The 26,141-nt window shown below is 41.2% G+C and overlaps 1 protein-coding gene across 1 annotated transcript; it reads right to left on the reverse strand.

Annotated features, from left to right (window-relative positions):
• Window positions 1-18,239: 18,239 nt before the first annotated feature.
• EN1 (engrailed homeobox 1) lies at window positions 18,240-23,518 on the reverse strand. The gene is made up of 2 exons (XM_030580546.1): window positions 22,855-23,518; window positions 18,240-18,556 (listed from the first exon to the last, which is right to left on the reverse strand). The coding sequence occupies exons 1-2, from the start codon at window positions 23,516-23,518 to the stop codon at window positions 18,240-18,242; spliced, it is 981 nt and encodes a 326-aa protein (XP_030436406.1).
• Window positions 23,519-26,141: the final 2,623 nt, after the last annotated feature.

Below are 26,141 nucleotides of genomic sequence, written 5' to 3' on the forward strand. Positions count from 1 at the left end.
CTCATTGAAGTCAATAGAAAAGTTCCCACGGATTTCAGTGGGCTTTGAATCAGCCCCCTATAGTTTACATGTGTTCGTATTCTTCAACACACTAGAATTTAGATAGCTACTTTCCACTAAATCACAAAATATATTGTCAGAAAGGATTATTTTTATGTTTATCTTAAGTATTAATTATTTACGTTAGAAATAATGTGGACCAATGTTACATGAAAATCTCTTTCCAGCTATGCCTATACCTAATACCTGTTAAAAGAAAAAGACTTATTTAAAGCAATACATTGTCTGTGCACCAAACTGAGAGCAACAGAAATACAGGGATGTCCTTTAAAATGAAAAGGGAATAAGCATGTTAGAAAAATGTAAGTCTCTCCACACGAGAAGGTATACTGCCGAAGAAATTTGACCTAATAAAAGAACAGGACTGTTAAATGAATTTTCTGTGTTCCAGTCCATTTAATAAAACAGCAGAGCTCTCTTAAATGATTACCTGTGAAAGGAATAGCTCTGTTAAAAGAACAGAAAAGTATTGGCATGCCTAGGAATGTATATTGTACCGTGTGAATTGCTGATCTTTATCCGTCCTGAAACATTTGTATTATACACACCTACACAAAGTGAAAATATAGCTTAAGTTTTAGTTACACTAACATATAATTGATTACCTATTTAATTTGCAAGAAAGGTCTGTTGTGCAGCCTATTATAATATCAGCATGTAAGGGTAACAAGATAAACTATGGTAAAACAAATAATTTGTAATTCTGTTCAACTACCTATTATTTTATCCAAACAACTTCTGCTTTTGCTATCTCCTTATGGTCGGATACTTATTCCCTAGGAACAGAGTGGAAGTCTCTTTTTACCTCTGTAATTAGCTTGTTTGAAAGCTTCCACAAATTCTTCCTATCATAAATTTTGCATTGCTCTATGCACAATAATACACATAAAATTAAATAAACAATTTAATTAATTTAATTAAAATTAAATATTAAACATATTGTGTATAAGAAGCCAGTGTCTTTGATTTAATTGGGCGGGAGTACCCAAAGCAGTTTGGGTAACAGGGAAACATAATTAAAAACAACAAGTACGGTAGCCTCTGGGTATGAAGAATAGTTGGGAGCTTTCTCCTGAGAAAGGTTTATTTAATTAAAACTAAACTAATCTTTGAAAAACACTTGATAAGCATTTCATAATACAAATCATAATCCAAAAATGAAGCTTCTACTGCATCTACATGATACAGGAAAATAACCTTAAATAATTTAATTCTGCCACAAGCTACTTCCTTAGCATGCACAAAATAATTCAATAAACAGTATGTTTACCAGCTTAAAATTCTCTATATCACTTAGTTCATCAAGATAAATATTAGTAAGTGGTATAAAAGTATAATGGATCCGTAAGTTACAAATCTGAGAATTAATGATTTATTTAGACTTGTTTATTGCTTCTTATAGTTGTAGATATAATTCTAGATGAGGAAAACACCATGCGCTCATTTAAAAGGCAGTCTGTGGATGTGGCTGTGTTGGCAGGTGAGCCCTTTGGCCGCATTCATGTTTCAGTATAAGGATTGTTCTGAGTTTCGAACCCAGCCATCGACACCTTTCACTCATAATGCACTGTATTATTTCAGCATCTCATGCCAGGGGAGGAAGAAGTAGATTATTTATAGTGCAGTGTCCCTATCAATGTTTCATTGTTGCCAAATGCTAGTATTTATATATTATACAGTGATAATTTGAACTCCCTGGAAAACTTGGATCCCTCCCAAAGTGGCAGACTATCTGCCTGGACATCAAACAGTCTGCTTTGCACAACTGTTCTCAAGCTGGATTGCAAATGCTGACAGGCTTTATAGGTCATTTAAAAAACAAATGCCTTGTTTTAACACCTAAACTGTAGCAACTCTACAACAAGCTGCTGGTGCCAACTGGCTATTTAAAAAGTGAATGTACCTAAGTAGATCCTAATTGACACTCTTAGGCCAGTACCCAACATAACTGATTATTACTCCCATTTCCATAGACCAGTTTTTAAGTGACCGTATCATTTAACTGACCCTTGATAAATGCGAATATAATTGAAAATGCTACTTTTAGACCCAGTTGTGCTCCCATTGAATTCACTGCTATGAACGAGAGGAAGATTAAACACTTCTGCTATTCAGTTCTGTTGTGTTATCCAAGTTGATTTGGGGGAGGGGTAAATTCTTGGGTAGATTCTGTATACTGACTTGAAATTGCTTTGTGTCATCTCAGGCCATCAGTTTTTAGGCAGACACCCTATTGAAGTTAGTGGAGAGTTGTGTCTAACCCTCAGTGGTACAATATGGCTCTTGACAAGGCATGTGAATTTCACTCATGTTGGTAAAAGAGTACTGGCCAAATCCATTAGCCATTACTCGGGTAGACGTCCCTGTTGACTCGCTGAAGTCCCACTGCAAAGTCTCGTGAAAGTCAATGGCATTTTGCCTTGGTAAGGACTTTAGGAGTTGGCTCTGTGGAGATCTTTTCAGCAGGACAGTTCAAAGAACTCTGTGTGTAACCCCCACTAACTGATGTCAGGCTCTTCTTCACGCTGGCATACAGCACATACTCATAAAACATACACATACTGTTTACCTCTTCATTGCACTCAGCACCTTACATGATAGGGGCCATAGTGTAGTAAATAGAAACATACATGGCAGGCCAGATTCTTCAATGTCATGCAGCCACTTTGCACTGCACCACCAGTGGAATCTGGTCTTAAAGCTGGCTTATCTGGCCCCACAGGATTGCATCAGTGTAATGGCAATACTCCTGTAGTGTACAGTCATCTTAGCAGCTCATACACCCATCCCATCTCCCTGCTGCCAGCATAGCAGGGAAAAGGGGACATGAATGGAGCCATTTTAAATTAGAATAGCCTTCAGTCTGCCCTAATTTATGGCAGGCAACCTGCTCTACGCACAATTTTAAACCACCTTTGCACACGCGCGCACACACACACACACACACACCCCTCTAGATTTGCACTATCTGGAATTTGATCATTACCTTGGATCTGTCCTGTGGTACATACACAATGAAGCTAGACAGAATATTATCTGTGAACATACAATGTTTCGAACATATATGCCTAGCTGTTATCAAAAGAGGATAGAGCAACATCCATCCTGGTACTATATCACCAGTCATTTAGAACCACCTTGGAAAATATATATGTCTAGCAGATAATATAAATATAACAAAGTGGGGTTTTTTCCATTCTTCTCAGAGCACGTACATACTTTTCCATTGTGGTTCAATAATTACTGATCAAAAATATAGACTAGCTTTTGGAGTCATGAAATTTGCTAGAAAGAGAGATTATCATCAGAAAGAAATGTGCATTAAAGGAATGGTTCTTCCATTTCCAGAATATAAAACAGACATTGAGAAGAGCAAACAGAGCAGAGAAGAAATGATGGTCATTTGAAAGTAAAATTTTCCTAAACAATGTAAGATTGGATTAACTGTTTCATGTATTATTGTAAAAGAATATATAAAACTTCACATGAGAAACTATCATTACAAGCGAGAAACAATAGAGAACTGTTGAACACACAAAAGTCTGCCTTAAGTTTAATGTTTCTATAGAGAGAGTACAAGACCTTGTTCCTGTTTCTACGGAAGCCAAAGGCTAGATTCCTATGGATTTCAGTGGGAGCAGGATTGGGCCTCAAGGTTTTAAACTTTCACCGTACAATATTTTTCAATAATACTATGAATTTACTCATCTTAAAATAAAAACGTGATTAATATGTATTCATTGCTGAGGATGCCATTGTGAAATATGGCAAAGAAAGATAATGATGTAATTAGGGATCTGATCCTGCAGTGTGCCGAGTGCCCTTTATTTCTATATATAAAGAATGAACTGAACATAAAAATGACACATCGAGTACAAGCCTGCACTCATGCGAATCAGACCATTGATGGCAGAAAGGGCTGACTGGACTAGACAAGCTTACTATGGTCTTCATTCAGAGTGTTCACAGAATTCCATAAATCTGTTGTGAGCAGTAAATCATGTGAACTCATGATTAGTTCACTGGTTTTAAATTTTCTTACAATGGGGTAAATACATATTCCCCCAAACCCAAAATCTAGTTCTAAAGAGACTCATTAAAATATTTGCACTGTTTTATCCAAGAGTCATTCTAAAAACTACTTATCATTCTTTGCATGTATAGCACGAACGTAAATTAATGCGCAGCTAATTCTGTTATTTAACCACTGAAGATTTACTGGTTCAAATGGTCACTGCCATTCAAGAACAGTCACTTTGGGGTGTTTTTGTGTGTTTTGTTTGTTTTTACTGGCCAGTAAACTCCTTTGGCAGGTGAACATTTATTTGGGTCTTAGTCTAAACAAGAGCGATCTCCTAGAGAAAAAAATGAAAATGCACCAGCACAGATGATCAGGCAATGGAATAGACTGCCTAGTGAGATAATTATGGCACCAGCATTGGAGATGTTTAAGATAAGCTTAGACAAATTTATGGCAGGATTAGTGTAACTTTTTAACCTGCTTGATGCAAAAGGTTGGACGAAGCAATTTAAGAAGTCCTTTCCAAACCTATCTTCTTTGATTCGGTACATGAGGATAGTAATGTTTACTTTAAACCCTCTAGCTCCCATCCTGAGTACATTTTCAGTTTATTTTGGTATATCTAAATAAAATATCTAACATTTTGGGTGTTGTTTAGGGCTAAATTCTGAAGTTTTGACTCAGCTTTACTCAGTCCTTAGTCATGCAAAATTCTCATTAATTTCAATGACAGTCTTGCCAATGTAATAAAATCTAAAGGACAGATTCTGATCCAAGTTATGTCGGTGTAAATCTGCATTCACTGAGGAAAAAAAAACAGGATTTGGTCTTTAATATGTAAAGAAGCATGGTATTTCATATTCAATCACATGTATACTTCTTTGTAACTCATTTTTTCATAATTTATTAGAAATTGTCAGAATTTGCCTGGAAGTTTTGTAATTTTAAATAGATCTCCCAACTAACTCTTACAAGATTGTGGTAATGATACCCTACACCTAAGTAATGCATGTCTAAGTACAAAAATCAGCCATAAAACACAAAAGTAGGCCTGATCCTGCATTTTTGGCATACTCGGAACTCCTGCTGAAAGCACTGGGCTAGATCCTCATTTGGTATACATCAGCAGAGCTCCATGGAAGTCAAAAGGGAATTTTGTCGTCTGTCTTTACCCTCTTTCGTGTCAGTGAAATCAATAGAGTTGCATCTGTTTATTACTAGTTGAGGATCTGGGCCACTAACTCGCTTCATTGACTTAACTGGGATTTTGGAGTGTGCAAGGAATGCTAGATCAGTAATTTTCACTTGGGGTTGACTGTAAGATGTTAGTGCACTAGGGGACCCTGTAGGTTTCTGAAAATTAGTACAGTTCCAATCATTTGGCTTTTCTCTGTTTTATTACTTACAGGGACAAATCCAGCTCACTTCATTCATTAAATTAAAATCATTTGGAATTTTAGGACTTGTGTTGTGGTCCTTGACATAAGGATCCAAATCTTAAACTGTTGTAAAAGTAGCATAATTCTATTGAAGTCTCTATTGAGCTATAACGATTTACACCAGTTCAGGATCTGGCCAAATGTTCAGAAAAAGACATAAATGAGATACATAAAAACAAAATGATAGGCATTAGCAACTTAAACGGCACTTTTGCGTGTACAATCAAAACGGTGCAGTGTAATAGAATTTTAGATGAAGTTGGGATTTGTGACTGCCTGTTCTCTTTTTTCATACCTTCAGCAATGTGTAGGCCATTAATCTATTATTGTGGTTTAGGCAATTTTGATATATGCTTTTAAATAAAACTTCACGTGGACGTTGGCAAATTTGTACGCATAATGCCTTTTGGACCTAATTCTGACCTCGCGGACACATGCTCTGCAGCAGTGTCACTTCACTGACTTCGGTAGAGCTGCTTTTATTCATGCCAGTGTCAATGAAATCAGAATGAGGCTATGTTTTTATCATTCATCTCTGTGAGCCCTATCCTGCTGCCACCAAGCTCAGTGGCAAAACTCCCACCATTAGCTTCGTGCCGTGGACTGAAACAATACAATGGATGCCAGTGTCTTTGATGGAGCTTGTGTAGCCTATCAAGTAAATGGTGCACATTTTAAAAAGTTAAATTTAAAAATCCACATCACTGATGTTCTAATAACTCTGAAAGAGCTAATTTTGTCTATGGGGTACATGTCAATATCTAAAACGTGTTTACCTGTTACATCATATAACAGATACCTCTGGAGTAAATTTACCTGTACATTAAACCCTATATAAATGCACTCGTATTTGTTCCCATTCCCACACACTTCCACCAGAAATCTGTGTGCGCTCTCTCTCTCTCTCTCGCTCTCTCAGATATGATTAAAGAAAAACAACAAATTAAATAAAGCCAGAAAACCTCCTTAAAGATATGACTACCAAATCCACCTAAGCAAAGAAATATATTAGATCTCTGGGTTGCTACTCTGCCTTTAGTTCACTGCTTGTGCCTAAGGTTTGGTTTTGCACAAGGAAACTTCTCACCCATTTTTCAGCAGTAATGCAGCTGCCACAAGTCAAGCTCTAGCGGACTGGACATAGATGACACAGTCGTAAAAATATCTGCATCTGGTCTGCACTAGGATATACACCACTGGTAGCACTGATGCAAAGTGCATCAGGAATTTCCTGGTGTAGAAAAGTCTAGTTCTTACAGTACCTAGCTGGCCCAGAACTATAATCCTTACTCAGGCAAAAATTTCAGGGCCATATTCTGAGCTGGTATATATTGGCAGTGCTCCGCTGACTTCAATGGAACTGTCCCAATTAATTCATTCCCTCTAGGGCACCTGGTATTGGCCACTGTCAGAAGACAGGATTCTGGGATAGTTGGACCTTTGGTCTGACCCTAGTATGGACATTCTTATGTTCTTGTGTAGGATCCGGCCCTCATAATAGCTAATAGGAGTTTTGCCTGAGTAAATTCTGTAGAATTTGCCCCATGATACATAACATCAGTGAAGTTGTTTGGGTCAATAACACAGTGTGAACCCACAATTTGTCTTAACGCTCATAGACTTTATAGTCAGAAGAGCTCATTGTGGTCATCTAGTGTGACCTCCTGCACATGTGTGTTGAAGTCAGATTTTCAATGGGTGTTAAAGTCAGGTTTTGAGAGGCAGTATAGTCTGAGCAAGATGCTGTGCTGGGAGTCAGGAGACCTCAGATCTGTTTCTGGCTCTACATCTGATCTCCTGTTGGCCGATCCCCTATGTAACCTTGAGCAAGTAACTTTGGCCCAGATTTTATTTAGGTGCCTCGCTCCCATTGTGAGTTAGGTGCCTAAATACTTTTAAAAATCTGGGTCTTCACCCCTCTGTTTCCCTTCCAAACTTTTGTCTGTTATCTACTTAGAATGTAAGGTCTTTGTGCAGGGATTGTCTTATGTTTCTGTACTTCTCCTAGCACAGTGAGAACTTTGATTTCAGTTAGGGCCCCTGGGTGCTATTGAAAAACTTCTAAATATAAGAAGCAGAATGTTAATTTTGGGTACTTATTTGTGGTACAATCCACATGAACATGTAATGTTTCTATTGAAGCATTTTTAAACATTTAAACCCTGTACTGTACTGTACTGATGGGCCCCACCTTGCAGTCCTTACTCAGGCAAAACATACACTGGAGTCACAGTGGTATGGTTCGATAAAAGTTGCAGCTGTGAGAAAATACGCCAGCCCACTAAATAAGCATGATTCCATTTTTTTTTTAAATGCAGAAACCTCATGTTATCTTTGGCCCTGTCAAGAATTGGAATCCTCTTTAGATTGAACAGTTTTCTCCTTCCAAAGCTTCAGCACTTCTAAGTTTCCAGTAAAGAGCCTTTTGTGAATACAGTGTGTGTTAACATTACTCACATGTAACAAGGCTTTTACCAGAGCCAAGAGAGGGCATAACTGATTGTTGGAAAATTTTATCTACTTTATTGTAATGAGCAACCGTCAAACAATTATGATTTATTTATTGGAGGGCAGTTAAAGGGTGTTTTGTTCTTTCCAGAAGAGATGGCTGATCCTACCTGACCTTAACATCAGTTATTTTCCACATACTGTCCACTATTTCCATATTTGAGCGTAATTACTCATTAGAAATAAAGCAGCCACCATGGGCCTTATGGTTGGCTTTTATGACTCAAATATATATTTTTTAAGTTTAACCTTTTGGCAGAATCTGGTGCTTGGACTGGAAATGTGGTGTTTATGGAAACAGTGAAGAGATGCAACTTTCTTGGGGTATTTTTTAAAAAAATATACATTGTCACAGACATGCTCATTCTGCCTGAAAAGGTCCCTCTAGTGAAAAGATGACACCTTGATGTGTGATGTATTTACATCCACTAGGATTTCCGAGTCGTGTTTCTAGTCAATACAAGGGAATCCCCCCATGTTTCTCCCTGCCCAGTAACATTTTATTGATGACAATCTGTTGGATGCACAATTTGAAACCCCCCGCGCTAGTACTGCCAGAAAGTTCTGAGCCTTATTCGCCATGGTGACTGCACCAGCTGTAATTTTAGTCAAACAGCTTTGATGTTTGGGTTTTTAAACTTAAATTAAGTGCTAGGGATTTATTTTTTCACCTAAACTGAAAGCAAAAATCACATACAGATCAACAACGAAAAATACCTGCGGGTCTCCCTGGTGTTTGGAAACACATGCAACGTTAAAGTGCTCTTGGCAAAGTTTTAAAGCTGCAAACTCACGTGGTTATAAAACCCTAATGTAAGAAACAAAGCAATGGAAAGTCTCCAGCTGTGACATACACCACACACTCCGGACCTGACATCCTAGAATGGTGGTTATGAAGCAACAAAACCAATAAACCAACTAACCCACTGAAGTTTAGGACACTCCTGAGGATGGATGCAACATCTTCTGTACGAGGCAAGAATCTATTCCTGACGCTGTCAAACTACAAATAACATTTGGGTAGCCCCCCCCGGCGCAAATTTACCAATAAGACCAAAACGACGTAGGCTGACAGATCAAACTTACCTGGCTCTCGGAAGTTTTTTTTTTTCCATTGTGTTCAAATCGGCATCTATTTATTTATCTATCTATCTTCTTGTATTGAATCTTAACCAGATCACATCTGAGTAAAACAGATGTGGCGCAGCAGCCTACTGATTTTAAAGTACGCTTTAAGAATAGGCAAATACTCCGCTCCCCTTCCCCGCCTCCCCCGAAGCTTCTTCAGAAAAGATTGGTGCCCTGCCCATGGGGCTGTTTCTGTCCCTGTTCACCTGGGTATGTTAAACGTGCGGGCCTAATTTCCGAGCTGGACAGAGCCGTGTAATGGTTTTTGTTTTATTCGCTACCTTGTGCTGCTCAGTCTTTGATCCCGGTGCATTTCAGAAGGTCGGGTTAGTAGCCTCGTGGTAGTTCGCCCCCATGTTATCACCCTGCGAGACTCTTACGAACAGACTCCAGCCCTTGGAAAGTTTGCTTTCACTTGGAGATCGGGTCAGGCTGGCATTTGCTCCGTTCCCTATCTGTGTGAAAGGCGCTGGGGGGATTGGGTTGGTTTTTCTTTACTCGGTGCTACGTACCTAGCGCCAATTTCCTCAAGTAATTTTCAGAAGTTTGTGGTTATGTGATTTACAAGTGAAGCTGAGGTAATTCAATGTAGTTATACAGCCATAAAACACAGCATATCAGATGCATGTCTATCTTTGTGACGCTGATCTTTCCCCCCATCTGTATCTCAAAATAATTCAGATCATCATAATGGCTTAAGGGAGGAAAAATAACATTCAAACTGTGAGATTCCCCCTCCCACCCCCCCGACGTCCCTCATTTTAAAATGAGTATTTTGGCTTTTGATACCCTGGTTGCATTGTATAAAGTCCTTATACGTGGTTGTATTTAAGAATCAACACTTTTTGGCAGACTCTTTAAAAGTTTACCCTGTAATGAAACTAGTCCATGTGTTCACTAGTAAAAGTAGCCTTAAAATTCCGTGACCACGTGCAATTATCTGTTTGTGGGTATGGTTTAAAGACTGCTATACAGACTGGAGTGCAATAGGCCCTACGAATCTATGCTATAAAGTCAAGAGTTTGTATTGCTGCATAAAATGCCTATGTCTCAGAAAACATCGGAGTGTGATCGTTTTAGCACACACTCATGCCTTCTGATTTTACAATGATTACACATCTCCCGTGGATTACTCTGCCGTATGTCTTGCAGTATAACTGTATTCCTTCTGAAAGGTAGCTATAAAGTAAGTAGATCAAATCAATTAGCTCCTAGATAAAGACAGAGGCTTGGGTAAGAAGTATTGATAATGTCGCAATTTGAAATCCAACTAAGCAAAGATCGTAAGAAAACAAAATAAATTATGTTTGTCTAATCCTTATGTAGGAATATAAAATGTATGTGTTAGAGGTAGGCACACGTATATTCTAAACTATGTTTTCGAATCTAAGATATAATAAAGCACTTGAATAATCTGAACATCTCAATAAACTTTTTAAGTCACTCACCTTCATCATTCAAACAAATTATAAAAAGTGAAAATCGGTTTCTACAACTCAGATTCTCTGTCAGAAATATCCACGCAAAACAATGCAGTGAGTGGCATTTAAAGAGAAAATTCTCTTATCAGCAATTATGCCGATTTCTTGTTGGCTATAGTCACTTTTTTGTTTTTTATCTTTCCCTTTGATTTTAAAAGAAGATCGGGATAGATATTTTCAGAACGGGTTTGAGTTTCAAAGACACGTTTTAAAAAATAATAATTGGCATGGTCACTAAGCCTTTTTCATTCTAGCTCGGTTCTGCTACAATTAACAAAGTTTTTTAATGCAAATAATAAAGTGACAAAGAAACAAAATCTCTCTCTTTTCTTTTGTCAGTGAAGGGGTTGCTCACCTGGTCCAGTAAAGATCAGATCTCAGAGAAAATGACTTCTACTTCCACCAAAGTCTGATTCACCGACTTATTCAACCGGAAGAAAGAGCTTCATTAGCTGCTTTACATGCACTGTTTTAAACCTGTTCGAAAGAAGCTTTAGAATACAAAAATGCACCTTCTGCTCTTCTGTCAGTAGGCAGATCAAGGGGAGTGTTGTTTATATGTTGTTTATCGAACTCTCTTCCTAACAGAGAGGAAGTTAAAGATTTTTTTTAACCCGGAATTTAGAATCCTTTCCCCTGAATTTCAGACCTTTAATCTTTTGCCACATGTTTCACGATGCGTTCAGATTTAAATGGAAATCATCGTTGTACTTTAGATCGGCCTGAATATTATTTCGTAGCCAGTTATGAACTGAGCACACTGTTGCTTTTTTTTGTTTGGCTGGGTGGTTTGTTTTGCAACAATATTGTTAAAAACAAAAGCATTTCCAAACTTCAAGATTTTTGAGGAAATATTAGACAACCTGGGATTTTCTTTAAAATCCATCCTGTTACGTTAGTGCCGCAAGTTAAGAACATAAATTGGACAGAATAATACGAAATAAATTCTCTTTTTGCAAGTAAATAAATAATAATTATTGTGCAGCTACATACGTTCATATCAGCTTTATAGAATATAGGACAGTAACAGGTATATTCACTCGAAATATCACAACGATTAAATACTGTAATAAAAAATCAAACTTACTCATTACCGAAAATCATCAGCTGTATTATGCAATATTTCATAGGTAGGTGTGTTACAAAACAAACAAAAACACCTGTTTTAAAGCAAATCTCCCTCTACCACATACACACACACACACACCAGAACAGAGCTATATTAATATATTTAATAGCTTTTTGGATAAAAGTTGTTTGCTCTATATCTGAACTATTACTTATTGGGAAAAGAAAAAATCATGCTCCTCTAATATTCTCGGTTAAAACAGAGAACAGTCTTTGTTTTAGCCTGGCCTCGGGCTTCCGGGAAGCGCAGAGCTGACAAAGATTTTAACTTCCTAGGAATTATTGCTGTATGTTTCTTCTCCTAAGGAAATTTCTAATGCATGCTAGAAGTTAAGAGCAACCTGACAGCTGTTTCCAAAGGGTATAAAAGAATGGGTGACCTTGAATACATGTTTGTTGTTCTTGGGAATTCTGTACACATTTTTTGTCACCCTTATAGTGCATTTTACCCTTCGGAGGCTTCTGCAGTAGTCCAAGCTTGTGTCATGTTTTACAGCTCTTAAAAAAAAATTAAGGCTTTTAAAACAAATTCTTTGCAGCAAATACTTCCTTGAATGCATTTTTTTAACCCAAAGAAGAACCACCTCCACGTTTTGTTTCTGAAATAGTTTTCTCCCCCTCCCTCCCAAGCAAGAGACCTGATTGTTTGGGAATCAAAACACTCGCAGCTCTCAAGATAAACATCATTAGAAATCATTGTAATTGGGATTGTGAGATCTGACCTTTGACCTGGAAAGATAGGTTTCACAACAATGTCTGCTTTGATTCCTGGAAGGAGGCACAAAGGAACAAGCTCCCTGACAGAAGTCATCGGTATATGCACCTCCAAATGAAGCTGGCTTAAAAAAAATGAACGCGTGTCGTTCGCCAAGACCAAGGGGCCATCTCCATTCTTTTCAGCCGCTATTTGAATATGTAAAATACCAGGTTATTGATCTGAGCCCCTATTGTAGGCTTCATTCTATGTGTTAACCCCTAAAATAAAGGCAGGAGATGGAGTAAAACTTTCAGTCCTCAGATAATATTGGCACCATTAATGCTTGGGAGGCGAGGGGGGGCCTCGTGAGAAAGGAAAATGGGAATACAGTTTTCATATGGAATTTGGTGTTATGGTTCTCAGTGCCATGGGGCCAGTGATGCCCCTGAAAGCTATTGGCAGTCAGCTGATTCCTCCTGCTGGGTTTTGAAATATCTAATTTCTTTAATCAGCAAAAGGAGGGGTGAGGTTAATCTGCTGGATTTTAAAAAAAAATACCTCTGGGAGATAAAGGGGTGTAGTGGTGATATGACCCTAATTTTCTATTTGAGTGGTGGAGGGGGAGACACCAGGTTTCTGAAGTGAAGTAGATTTTATAGCAAGTTTGAGCTGCTTGGTGTTTCTTGGCCTTTCATTTGTACCTGAGCAACAGAACTTCAAAGTGCAACGTTGGGATGAAAGAATCGTGCCCTGTGTTAGGATTCTGCTTCCATGTGCGATATGATTCTGCATATTACACTGAAGCAAGGGGTAGATCAAAATGCCCACAAACAAAAATATAATCTGAAGACACGTGGGTGCTGCAGAGGAGAGGGGGCTACCTTGCTGTTTGGGCTATGTTGCTGGGCTCTAAACTTGTACTGCTGACTTGAGGAAGTTATGTAATGCAGCCCATCCAATCACACCTGGTTCATGTCAGATTATAAAGTCAGAGAACTCCTGCTATGAAAACTATTTGCTTGGAGACCTGTTAACCTCTCAGCCTCGGGAATCCTGTTTCCACCAGATCTCTAGAAGCCTATGCAGTGTTGTATATAAGTAGTCAAACACATGTGTGTGAATGTGTGTGGGCATGTAAAGTGGTATTAGATATACATAGCTACACACGTTATTCCCCAACACATGTGATGGCTAGGAAATGAATTATTTTACCAGGTGGCTCCAACTGGCAGATATTGAATCCCAGTTTGGTGTAGCATTTTATTTATTTAATGGACGTGCTGACTAAAGAAGGATCATTGATTGTTAAATATATAGTTATGTCGTATTTAACTTACATTGAATTCTGATGATGAGATAAGATGTGTCCGATCTTCCTCCCATTGAAATGACTGGCAAAACTCCACTTCAGGAGGGGCGGAACTGATCTGCATGTGTGTAAATTACATCTGGGGCAAGATTGTCAATGTATGCGTGTGCATTGGTTGTGCCATGCGTGGAAGAAATTATAAAAAGTATCATTACACTAAAGCGCCTTGCTTGTTTAAATAATCCTCTTTCTTCTTCCTTTTAATCTGGTCTCTGTTTTCCTGTCTTCCTTATTCATGATTTGTCCAGCTTTGCTGAGCTTGGATGGACACTTAGTGGTGAAGAAATTCTTTATTCCTTTCGTGACTCCCAAAGTACGTACAATGTTGGCTACTTGCGCCTTCTCGGGGACTCATCCCACCTTTACTTTTCAGATGTAAATGTTACCTGTTCCTTTCCCTCGGCTGATGAGACGAGACTAAAACGCTATTATATAATAACTAAGTTTTCTTTGTGTACGAAAAGTCTCTCCCCACAGACTTGAAGTAAACAAAAAGTTGTGGCTTTCAAAATACGCCTTGCCTTTAATGCTACGAAGTAAATTCATAATACTCTATTCTTTTAGGCCCTCTAAGTATAGAAGACCACAATGGGATAACAATTCCTGAAATAAAATGTTAATATCATAAATTTCCCTCGGGCAACTAAGCCTCACAGTAGATTTACTGGGAGGACACCGTGTAATAAATGTGTTTTACTGAGATTCATGATAAGGGAATAAAACTGTGTCTATTATGTATCCTTATTTTTTAAAAAATCTGTATTGAAATCTAAAGGGTTGGGGCAATGCAGGAGCCACTGTATCTAAGGAGGAATAACAGCAGCAATAGCCAGTAAAGAAAGAAATAACCAACCGTCAGCCGGCATTATTGGAGAATTGCTGGGTGAGCCGTACATCCCAGCTCTTTAGGGAGAGTAATTAGACGATTTTTAAAAGAAATTACATTTTCTCATATACAGCTCCAGGGAGAGTGCGTGCGAGAGGATAGGAGAAACTCAGAGAGCTGGATTTAGATTGGAGACTTTGGGTTGGTGGTTTTTATTTTTTCTATTTATTGTCCTTTCCAATATGTGCAGGACAGCACACTGTTCCTTTTAGCCTCCCTCCCAGTCCAGCCTATGTCCTAGCAAATCAAAGGAGGGATGTGGTGCACGTGTGGGGTTTACCTTTTCGGTATATAATCCCATGGCAAGAATAGAAGCGATGAAATCGCTGGAATGACCTGGGGGATCAATAACATGCGATCCTGGCTCATATTGGCAGATGTGGGGGTGACCATTTCTGTTTTGCAAAGTCAACTGCTTGCTTTTGGGGGGGAGCACGTTTCAAAGCACAAACCCAGGGCTGTGAGCTTCCCCCAGGCTTGCTTTCTGTTCTCTGCCTGGAGTCGATATTGTTTGGACTTTAGGCGACAGTTCGTTTTCTTCCGTGCGGAAGAGGATTTAAGTTTATGATCCAGTACTTTCAAAATGTAGCTATTAAGCGCTTCGGAGGGCGCTATCCAACACTGATTTCAATCCAGAAGCAGTTTAGGGCTTTTTAAAGTCACGCTCGGCCTGCCTAGCGCAGAGATCAGCGTTCCGAGGATGGGAGGAGGCACAAGCAGCTTGACTAGGCAGTTTTCATGCCCAAGCCTGACGTGATCCTTTCGTTCGGAGTGAAGGAATATATAATAGGCCACAGATACCCGCCGAGCCCAGCTTGAGTGGGAAGCCAAAGAGGTTAATAACTCTTTGTCTAGCACGTTGTCAAAAATACAGCTCAGCCCCTGATCATTTCCAGTCCCGGCCATGGGGGACACAGACCCAAATGCTTGCCTCGAAATAATGGAAGGTTCTTTAGCCCTGCCATGCCCTCTGAAGCCTAGAGCGGTAGACAGAAGTGGGAGGGGGCGGAATGGCCATGGTCAATGCAAAGCGTGTTTCCGCTTTACAATATGCACTATCCATACCTTTCAATCGGCCCTTATTGTCAGGGATGCATGGCCTTAAATCCGCCTCAAGATACTGCAGCCGCTGAGCTGCTTCCCTCTCTGGATCCTGACAGCAGCCCAGGAGCGAAAATATGATCACTTTCAAAGTTGCCAGAATTATCCCATTCTGAAACTTCTGTCCAGCTCTTTGTGCATGCGGCTAGTGTGGTTGTGTTTTAAGGCGTCTCCTTTGGAGGTTGCATTATTTTTTCCTAACACTGAGGTGACCAGTCTGAACCCCTTGAACGGGGGCACTTTGCGCCCATAAATCAGCGCGGCAGGATAGAAATACCAACAGGCCTGTTCTGTTAAAAAGCCACATCAGTTCACACTGCTTCCCCCTTAAGACTGGCTGCAAGATTCGAACTAAATAATTAGACCCGTTATGAGTATGAAGGTTCTATGCAGAGTTCTACCATTTTCTGCGAACACCTGGGGTTCTACAGGTATATTTTATGCACTCTGTAGGCTTAATAAAAGTTGCGTGGTTGGTTTTATAAATTGGATCACACACATTGAGCTGAGGCATTTTTGCTACACTGTGGTTCCAGACCCTGTGTGGTAAACGCACATACACTCGGAAAAAAGCCAGTAATTATTATAGTTACATATTGAACCAAAACTTAAAATATGAACGCTATACTTATCCTCAGTAACCTATGATTACATTTATTTTCTATACTTTCCTATCCTTCCTGTCTACTCACGCCTGCCCCAGAGTTTTGCCAAATTCAAACCGTTGCATTGTGAAGACAAGACAAAAGGGTGGGGGGAAATAACCCAAGGAACCAGAAAGGTGAGGAGGCATCTACTCCAACTGATGCATTGAGAGGAAGGACTGGGTCAGTGTTTAATTCACACACACTCACAACTCAGTATATGAAAAGAGAGGAAAAGCCCGGAAAAGTCTTTTTTTTTTTTCACAATGAAGAAACCAAATAAAATGTGCAACCCCAGGACAAAAAAAAAATGCAAACAGTGCGGCGTGTTCTCTAAGACACCGCCCAATAGCTCCTGATGTGCTTGGCGATTTCATGGTACAATCACCGGGACACACAATTACCACTGACTCCACACATTAAAAAGTGGCCACAAAGCAACCAGCCAAATGAGAACTGACTTCTCCTCTTCATAGGATGGTCTGTTGAGAACAGAATTTACCCATCTGGTCATACTGTTAATTCAATGACCGTCTTATGGCCTTGCTCCCGCCCCTAGGAAATAATTTCCTTTTTTTGTTTGTTTGTTTTTTAAGGTCCCTTAAGTGACTGAATTTACTTTAAAACTGAACTGGCTGAGATAAAGGCTAAGGACAGAGTGAAAGTACCATTCATTAGGAGAGGCTGCTAAGCAACCGACTGCAAAGTAATGATCGTTTTCACTCTAGCTCTCTTCTTCTACCCTCTGTATCCTGCCCTGGAAGAAGAAAAAAAAAAAACCTCCTCTGTGGAAATTCAATATGGGACGAGACTGATCTCAAGGGGCTGTCAAACAAATTCCTTTTCAACACGTTCTGGAGCCCTAAACATCCAGACGGCTGCATGACATTTTCCTGAAGGTGTAGCTGATGTGTATGATGAGGTGGGGTTTATGTCCTGTAAAAAAGCAAAAGGAAAAAAAAAAGAAAAGGGGGAAAAGGCAGAGGACGACGACGACTGAGGCATGATTTAGATATTCCAAAAAAAGGGTTTTTTAAGACAGTAGCTCTGGTGTCTAAAGGATTGAATTTGGAACTACAAATTGATCGGCACTTTCTGTAAGGGTGTTTACCCCATCGCTGTCCTAATCGATTAAAAAAACCATTAATAATCAAGTTGTGGCTATATATGAACATATATATACACACAACGTAAATAAGAACAACCAGCCTGTCTCCTGAACACAGTCTACACTTTATTTCAGACTACAGATTTCTGAACATAATAAAATCTTTGGCTTGTAGCGGCGGGTTCAGGTTCGCAGTTAGTTGATCCAATTCTTCTCGGGGGAGGGGGGGAAGGGGGAGAGACGGAAATTCACACGAAAAATAAAAGAAAAATCCGACAGTCAGATATTTACTTAAAAACAAGAGGCAACGACATCAGAAAAAGAAAACAAACAAAAAAAACAAACAAAAGACAGAGAGGAAGAGAAACTGTCCAGCAAATGGAGATCGCTACACATATTTCTTACCTGAAATTAAATATATACAAGGTCATATGATGTTTGGCTATATAGAGATAATTTTTGTAAGTGTTCGGGTTTTATTTTTTTTAATTGGAGTCCTTATACTATGGATAGACAATAGATTTGATTTTAAATAGCACCTGTCCAAAGTCCCCTTCAGTATGTCACTTTCCACTGTTAAGTCCTTTTTTTATTTTAGTTTCCTTTCCTGGCAATAATAATAATAATAATAATAATTAATAATAATCAATGCGGGCGGGGGGGTGCCGATCACTCGCTCTCCTCTTTGTCCTGCACCGTGGTCGTGGAATGGTTGTACAGTCCCTGGGCCATGAGATGAAGCGCCAGGCCGTTCTTGATGCCCGTGGCTTTCTTGATTTTGGCCCGCTTGTTCTGGAACCAGATCTTGATCTGGGATTCGTTCAGGCTGAGTTCCTGGGCCAGCGTCTGCCGCCTCTGCTCCGTGATGTAGCGGTTGGCCTGGAACTCCGCCTTGAGTCTCTGCAGCTGATCGGCGGTGAAGGCGGTTCTGGGCCGCTTGTCCTCCTTCTCGTTCTTCTTCTTCTTCAGTTTCCGGGTCCGCGGACCTAAGGGCAGAGAGGGACAGAAACGTGGGGGGTGGGCGAGGGGGAGGAGGAGAGAAGGTGGGGTAGGTGTTTGAAATGCATCTTCGGATGTACAATGTGCGATTCCCTCCGTTCCTCACCCCTGGGCAACGCTTCCTCCTCACGGAGCGCAGCCCGCCTCTTCCCCAGCATTTCCTCCCAGACCCCCTCTGCCCTGTCCTCGAGGCAGAGCCTTCTGATTGGGATCCGTTTGCAATAAAAATGGCCGACTTATTCATTTCTTCCCCCCCCCCCCCACCTCCCCCCAAAAGGCAGCCAAAAGCAGGCCATCAAATTGCTTTCTAGAGTGGGCAATGAGGGGGTTCTGTGGGGGAAGGGCGTTTCTCCCCCACCACCACCTACCCACAGTGTAATTCAGTTTTATGTTCAGAAGAAAGGATAAATGGGGGGGGGGGAACCTGGCAAGTTAAAGACAGCAGTGGCACTAGGGTTTTAGCAGTTAATTCGCATTATAGAGGGACCCTACACGCAAAATTCGCCGAGTTGTGGCCCTAGATATATATATTAAGGGCATAATGAACTTCGGCACTGATTTAAAAGGACCAAATAATATGCCCAAAATAATAACTAACAGAACATGATCTAATGCATCATCACGATTCTGTTTGTGAGCCACTTTATTTGTGTTACTCCGAATCTAGTCTCTGTGTTGTAGGTAAGAAAATGTTTTGTTTGGGCAAAACTGGATAAATCAAAACATGTATCGGCGTAGATTGTGACATTACAAATCTTTATATTTGTTCTCTCTCTCTCACACACACACACACACCGCTTCAAAGGCCTGACACAAACGCGGGGATGAAAATAGAAAACCTACTGTAGTGCCCCAACAAACTCCATTCCACGCGTAGGATTTTTTTAAAGCAAAAGTATCATGACAGGCCAGACAGCGAAGAAACAGCCTGTCTGCAGATTCTGCGTTTTAATTTAAAATTCCGGAATCCGAGAGCTAAAATAAACCCCTGCGAATAGTTAGACCGCAAACTTAATGTTGTGCAAAACTGTGTGAATTAATCCGAGATATCTCCTGCCGTTCTGCAGACCTGACGGGAGGCGCAGAAGACATCACCTTTCCTTCTTCGGTCAAGTCTGAACGCCTGATCCTGCGAAAATACCCATTTGTCCCCATGTGACTGTCCTCTGCTAATCTGTTACAAAAAGGAACGAATTCCATCTCGGGTGTCCCATCGCGCTTCTTTCTGGGGTGGCTACTGAGGAGGGTTGTACCAGAGCGCGTCCCATTTGCAAAGAGGGTACAGTTAAGACGAAGAGACGCCGCTGCACAAAAGATAGATACACAAACACACTCTGCGCTGTCTCTGTACACGCCACCTAAGGGGGAGTTCCCTTAACCCAAGGAATTGGAACAGCAAACTGTAGTTCATTTGCGGAGTGCGCACCTCCACAGCTTTGGACTAGCTGGAAGAAAAGTGTCGCTAGAATCTAAACTGTCCCCGCGTTCGTGGAAAATCCACCGCCACCTTGCTCAGTTTGGTTGAACACGAATTTTAGACAAGCCCTGTAGAGAAATGCAAATACTTCCCCTGCCGCCTAGTGTGTTCCTGTGAATTACTACTGAAAAGGATCACAATGAAGAATCGCCACCGTTAATGAACAAGCTCATTCCCGATCGCTCCTATTTTCAGGGCACCGTGCATATTTGTGCAGAGTAAACGGTATTTATTCTATCACTAGTCTGAATGACTTTTCAGACCCATTGGCTTTATAGATGTTAATTGAACTGAAAATCTCTCTCCTCTCCCTTCTCCTCTATTTCTACAGAGGAGAAGTGGGGATATTGTAATGAATACGGGGAAACACACATTTGTATCCGTGTGGAATGCGTTTTAAATGGATTGCAGACAGTGTATATTTCAGTTCTGCCTCTCTTGGCATGACAGTTGGATCATCCGAATGAGTTACTTCTGTTTACAGTCTCATTGGAAACCCTCCCCGTATTAATGGTCAGATCAGGCTTTTCATGCCTTTCTTTAAAGGTGTAAATGCAAACCTCTGAACTTTAAACACCAATAGTATGTGTGGGCGTAAAAATAAAAGGCTCCGGCACCAGAAAAGTATCCCCAAAGGCAAAGTAAATGCTTAGAGCTGATATGTAGTCATCTAAAGGGTATAAGTCCAAGAGGATCGAAAGCATAAGGCTGGGTTTGCAGGCTGTTGCATTTTGACTTCCAAACAAATCCTGTGAACGGTTTTTTTTTAGGGAGGAATTTAAAACAATTTCTGAAAACCTCAAGGTTTTGATCCAAAGCAAGTCAACAGCTGGGGAGTCCAAATTTTAGGAAGATAGTTCCCCCAGTCCCAGATATCTAGCGGGGGGAAGACAGCAGGCTTCCTAGCTGAGAGTAGGCCTAAAACTCATCTCCCAGGGCTGGCTGGTTGGTTTGTCTCTGAGATCTCAGGGCACGTTTGGGGAACATGGGAGGAATATATTTTAATATATATTAATCCCCGCTTTATCCAGTTTACTAAAGAGGGGGTGGATTTAATAAATCTCTTCACATTATCTCCCGGTTGTGCCAGACCCTGCAGAGGCTGCTTTGCAAAAATTGCAGCGATTGCATCTCAGCTCCTTTCCCCTTGGAAACTGAAATTTGCCATTGTAATAAAACAGCAATTCTGAAGGGGGGCGAGGGGGCGATGATATATACACTTAGCCCTAGATACAGTTTAGATACACTCAGCCGCGATCTAGCCAGAGCTACACCACATACCAGTCAGGAGAACACAGGGCCAGCCCCAAACACAACAAAGGGAACGGTGCACATTCCCTGCAGAGCTTCCTGGGACTGGGTGCCAGAGAGGAGATTTTGCAAAAGGAAAGTGTAAAATACTTTGCATGTGGCGGCATTGGGAACCGGTCATTGCCCTGCCCGGGGCCGAGAGCTGGGAAGGCAAGAGCCTGACAGCTCAATCACTCAATCAATCCGTTTAGTCAATCAAACGGGCTTTTCTGAGTTTCAAGTAGCTGGACGTGTCAATAACAGTGGGATCGAGATGACTCGGGCTGATAGCAGCATATTGATCACTTTCCGTGGAAGGAGCTAATAAAGGGAAGGCGGAGAAGAGAGGAGAGTTACGGCGAGCCACCAGCCGGGCATTTGGGCTAGCGCGCCCCTCCTCTGCCTTCCCCGGCCCTGGCCCTTGCTTCCTCCAAAGGAGGTTGATTCTTATTCTGTTTTATTATTAAGCTTACTTTCCCGCACCTCCGCGGGTTCTGGCCAGGGTTTGCGGACAGAGACGCTGTCTTGTTGGGAAACTTCCTTCGCTGGCATTTTCCTGGAGGTCGGATCTACATTTCTCTCCTCTAGCCACAAGCTGGACTGGGAGGTAATTCTGGGAGACCCTTTAAAAGTGACCCGGATCGCCTGATTTGTTCCATGTAAACAGAATTCAAATAAGCAAATGGAACGCTAAAGGGACTCGACTAAAAATAACTCGACTGAAAATAAGCAGCAGCAGAAATATCCCCGGTCCCGGAGAATCTGATCTTGTTTTTTTCTTTTTCAGAATCTTTTCTTCCCATATTTTTGGGAAAGGGAGGGAGGAATATACTCCCCCAAACAATACCAGATATTATCCTTAAGAAAAGAAAGCTCCTTAGCCGCTAAAAACTAGAACAAACACAACCCCGGTTGTCAATATGCGACCTAGAGGCCTGGTTTTCTTTTGCTCTCAGAGAGGCCCACTTTGCTTTCCCATAACAGAAACATTTTTCCCTGAAAGCATTTCTTCCCCCCGCCCTTCTGCCTTTCAGAACCGTACCTCACCCCCAACACCCTTTCAAATATATAATACCTTCAACATGTGTCTCTGATCTCCCCCTCCCATTCCCCCCACTCATCAGCACACAATAAAAATAAAAAATCTACTGCCTCGCTTCACAGCTACTGCTACTGTATCTGTAATCCCAGCCTAGAACCCGAATCAAAAACCCCAGATCGCTCCTCCTGCATCCGAATTTGGGGTTTTATAAAGGGGAAGGGGGGAAGATGGGGCAAGAGGAAAAGATTTCCCCATGCCCCCCCCCAAATAATTTAACCCGAGCGCGAAGGGCTTGGCTGTGTGACCCAAACACCCCCACGCTAGGAATAGGCTCCTAAAGCAAAATCGAGCTATATTATTGAGATTAAAAAAAAAATCTATAGACGCTAAAGAAGGGAGGGGGGCTGGGGAAAGAAAAAAAAGCGACTGCGTATTATGTAATAGCTAACAGATGTGATCAGCGAAGTGGTTCTTACCCGAAGATGGTCTGTCTGAATACCTAGTGCAGTAAACCCAGGCAGGCCATACTAGAGGCTGTTGAGAATCGCTCTTTACAACAGGTCCTCCATTATTAGAGCCCATGAGCAGGATGGCGGGGTTGGCGTGTTCCCCATACTTCGCCGGGTTAGTTCCACTCCCTTCGGAGGGTGGCTTGGCTGCCGCTACCGCTGCTGCTGCCGCGGCGGGGTTCGCTTTAGAGGCAGCAGCTGCAGCAGGAGGCGCCGAGGAGGAGCTGTCGGGGTTACAGTTTGAATCCGGGCAAAGGAGAGAGGACGGGTTGGATGGCCTCGTTATCAGTGGGTTGACGTTTTCTCTACCTGATGTCTGACCGCGATCTCGGTCTCTGTCCCGGCCGCCGCCTCCACCACCTCCTCCTGCTGCTCCGCCGACGATCAGGAGCGTCTCTTTCTTGCAGCCAAAGTCCGGCCTCAAGATGTTGTCAATGAAAAAGTTGGTGGTGCGGTGCTGCTGCGGCTGCGGCTGGTGGTGGGGCATGGGCAGGATGCAGGGCGCTGCAGGCGAGGACGGCGCGTGGCTGGGGGAGACAGGGACGCTTTCTCCATCGCTGCTGCTGCTGCTGCTGCTGGTAGTTGTTGTAGCACAGTCTCGGTGACTTTTACTGTCCGGCTGCTCTTCCATAATCAGCCCCCGCCACGGAGATCGCTGCCTTTCCCTCCCCCCCACACAAACTTTTTATTCCCACCCCAGTGGGTGGTGGGGTGAAAAAAAATACAAATAAAATCCACTTGTTGGCTTGGATCTGATCTAGAGAGATTTTTTTTTTTAAAGACAGCTATATCCAAAAATACTGAGACACTGGAGCGAATTGAGTTTTGGATTTTTTTCGCAATTACCTTCTATTTCCACCACCACCCAATAAAATAAAATAACAAAGCAGCTCCCCCCAACACCCGCCCCCCCAAATCGCCTTTAAAATCTAACCATCTTCCTACAAATACTGTAGGTTTTGATTTCCCCAAGTGTCATACTCTGCTTTGCCCACAGATCAGGCTTGGCAGAGCCTTTAAGCGCCAGCTTGCACAGCGCCTGGGTATTTTTTTTAAATTTTTTTTAAAGCAAATCTCTGACAGCTCCGATCTTTGCAACAAACTCTCCCTAAAAAATCGCTCAGCCACACTTTTTTCATTCGAACCGGAAGCACGTGAGGCTGGCCCGCACGTGGAACGAGCCAATGGGGAGCGGGAGATCTCTCTGACACCCCTGACGTCCGCCAATCGCATGCCTTGGAACTTTGCGGATAAATAATCCATGGGGTTGGATAAATCAGAGGGAGTTCAGCGCTCTTTCCTGCGCATCCATTCCAGACCCTGCTCCCACCCACCCTTGCGTGGGGCTGTTTATTTATTTATATTTGCTGTAAGCAACTATAAAATCAACTCCATAAACAACTTGTTCAAGTAACATAGGATTATGTACGTGTTTAACCCATGCGACTGGCAGGCATTGGAAGCGTTGATGGCAAATGCTTTGTGAAAGTGATTTTCTTTCTTTCTTTCTCAAAAACTCCTCTCCACTTTATTTTCCTTGTTATTATTGTCGGAGGACAAGTTATTAAAGAGAGGGTTGGTTGTCTTGATTTGTCTCATGTTAAAACTTTTTTAAAGAAAAAAAAGTAATTGCAAAATTGCGGTGAGGTTTTTTGTTTGTTTATTTTTTTCCCTGAATGTTATTGGACAGGTTAGAGATGAATTTATGACATCCTTTTTTGTAAAAGTCAATGAGGTTCTCAGGGGTTCTGCCGAACTAGACATACAGGTTAAATGTATTAACAAAAGCAGTGGATCTATACAGTTTTCCAGAGCTAATAATTTCTAAAAATTAATTTATAAGTAGCTTAACCTCAGTGTTACCGTTTGAGTTAATACTCCAGGAACACAAACTCTGTGAATCAAAATGCTCGTGCAAAGTTTTTGCTAATGTTTCTTTATTTTCCCACCTGTGATGAACAAGTTTGTAAACATTTAGACACATAACGCTTATAACCATTTTGTTCCATAATCAGCAGAATAAAACATAACTGGCATGGTGAATTCAGTGTTGGCTTAGAGTTGGGCGTATTTTGAAGATGTATGAATGAATACAAAGTTACACAATTACTACACTTCCAGTTCCTATATTACCTTATTTTAACTAGCTATTCCTGGGTTGTTGTTTTTTTCAAGTTAAGTTTTCAGATTGCTTTTACACAAAATAATTATTTAATCAAAACAAACTGCAAACAGCGGCCGTTTTCTGATTATATTTGCAGCCGTTATTTATAACTGTCCTTTGTCATTTTGTTTTTCACATGGTGGTTTGAAATCGTATTTCCCAGATCTGGTCCTTTCTGACGTCGCACGAAAGTTTGCACCGCAAGCGAAAGATGAAAGTTGTCTTAATGTTAGGAATAAATTCTAAACACAAATTGCAGATGGAGTGGGTCATGGACTCGAGGTTCGGGTCTTGCAAGGATGTAGAATTGGTGTCTACATCTGTTTCAGCCGCTCACAAGCATTACACACCTTCGGGTCTGCAGGGATAACTAACTGGGACCATGTTTACAGAGGTTTGCGTCACGTGACGTGAATTTTTTTTATTATTATTAAATAACTCCCTGTTTCCTTCGCTGATTGACTAGTACTTTAGAAATCAGCTTTGATCGTTTCAGTCTCGCTTTGCTTTTTTGAGTAAACCTGGCGGAGTTAGTCAAAGCAGCGAGCCGTCAGAGTCCTAATCCAGTGCTGACAAATAACTGAAGTTGCTTTGGACAGAGCTGCAGGGCGTTTGGATGGGACTACATACACCAGAAGGGTGTAATTGAAAGAGGTCATTGTTACCAATAATTGAATTCGACACCTCACAGTGTCCGATGCTTTTCGGGGAGCTGTTTTGTGTGTGTGTGCATATATACGCAAGGCACAGTTGGTTATTTTCCATGTAGGGGGAAAATTCCAAATTGTTACCTCCAGCCACACAATCCCTTCTAAAATAATAGCTGGCATAACACAATCAGCGGTGGAATCAATATCCTGATCCCCAATTAAATGAATGTTAAAGCCCCGTGCATTCACAATATCAGATCATTTACTCGCACCGAAATTGGGTTTATTTATATTTAAGTTAGCAAAATTGAAATCTTTATCCCAAAAGCGAGCGTGGGTACTTAATTAAATTCTAATTAGGACACTATCAATATCCCATTTAGCCACGTAGCCTTTGTGAGTTTCAGTCCCTTTCAGAGCTGTAAATGGGTGCTGGCTGC

The sequence above is a fragment of the Gopherus evgoodei genome, chromosome 11, assembly GCF_007399415.2.
Source record: "Gopherus evgoodei ecotype Sinaloan lineage chromosome 11, rGopEvg1_v1.p, whole genome shotgun sequence".
Classification (NCBI taxonomy): Eukaryota; Metazoa; Chordata; order Testudines; family Testudinidae; genus Gopherus; species Gopherus evgoodei.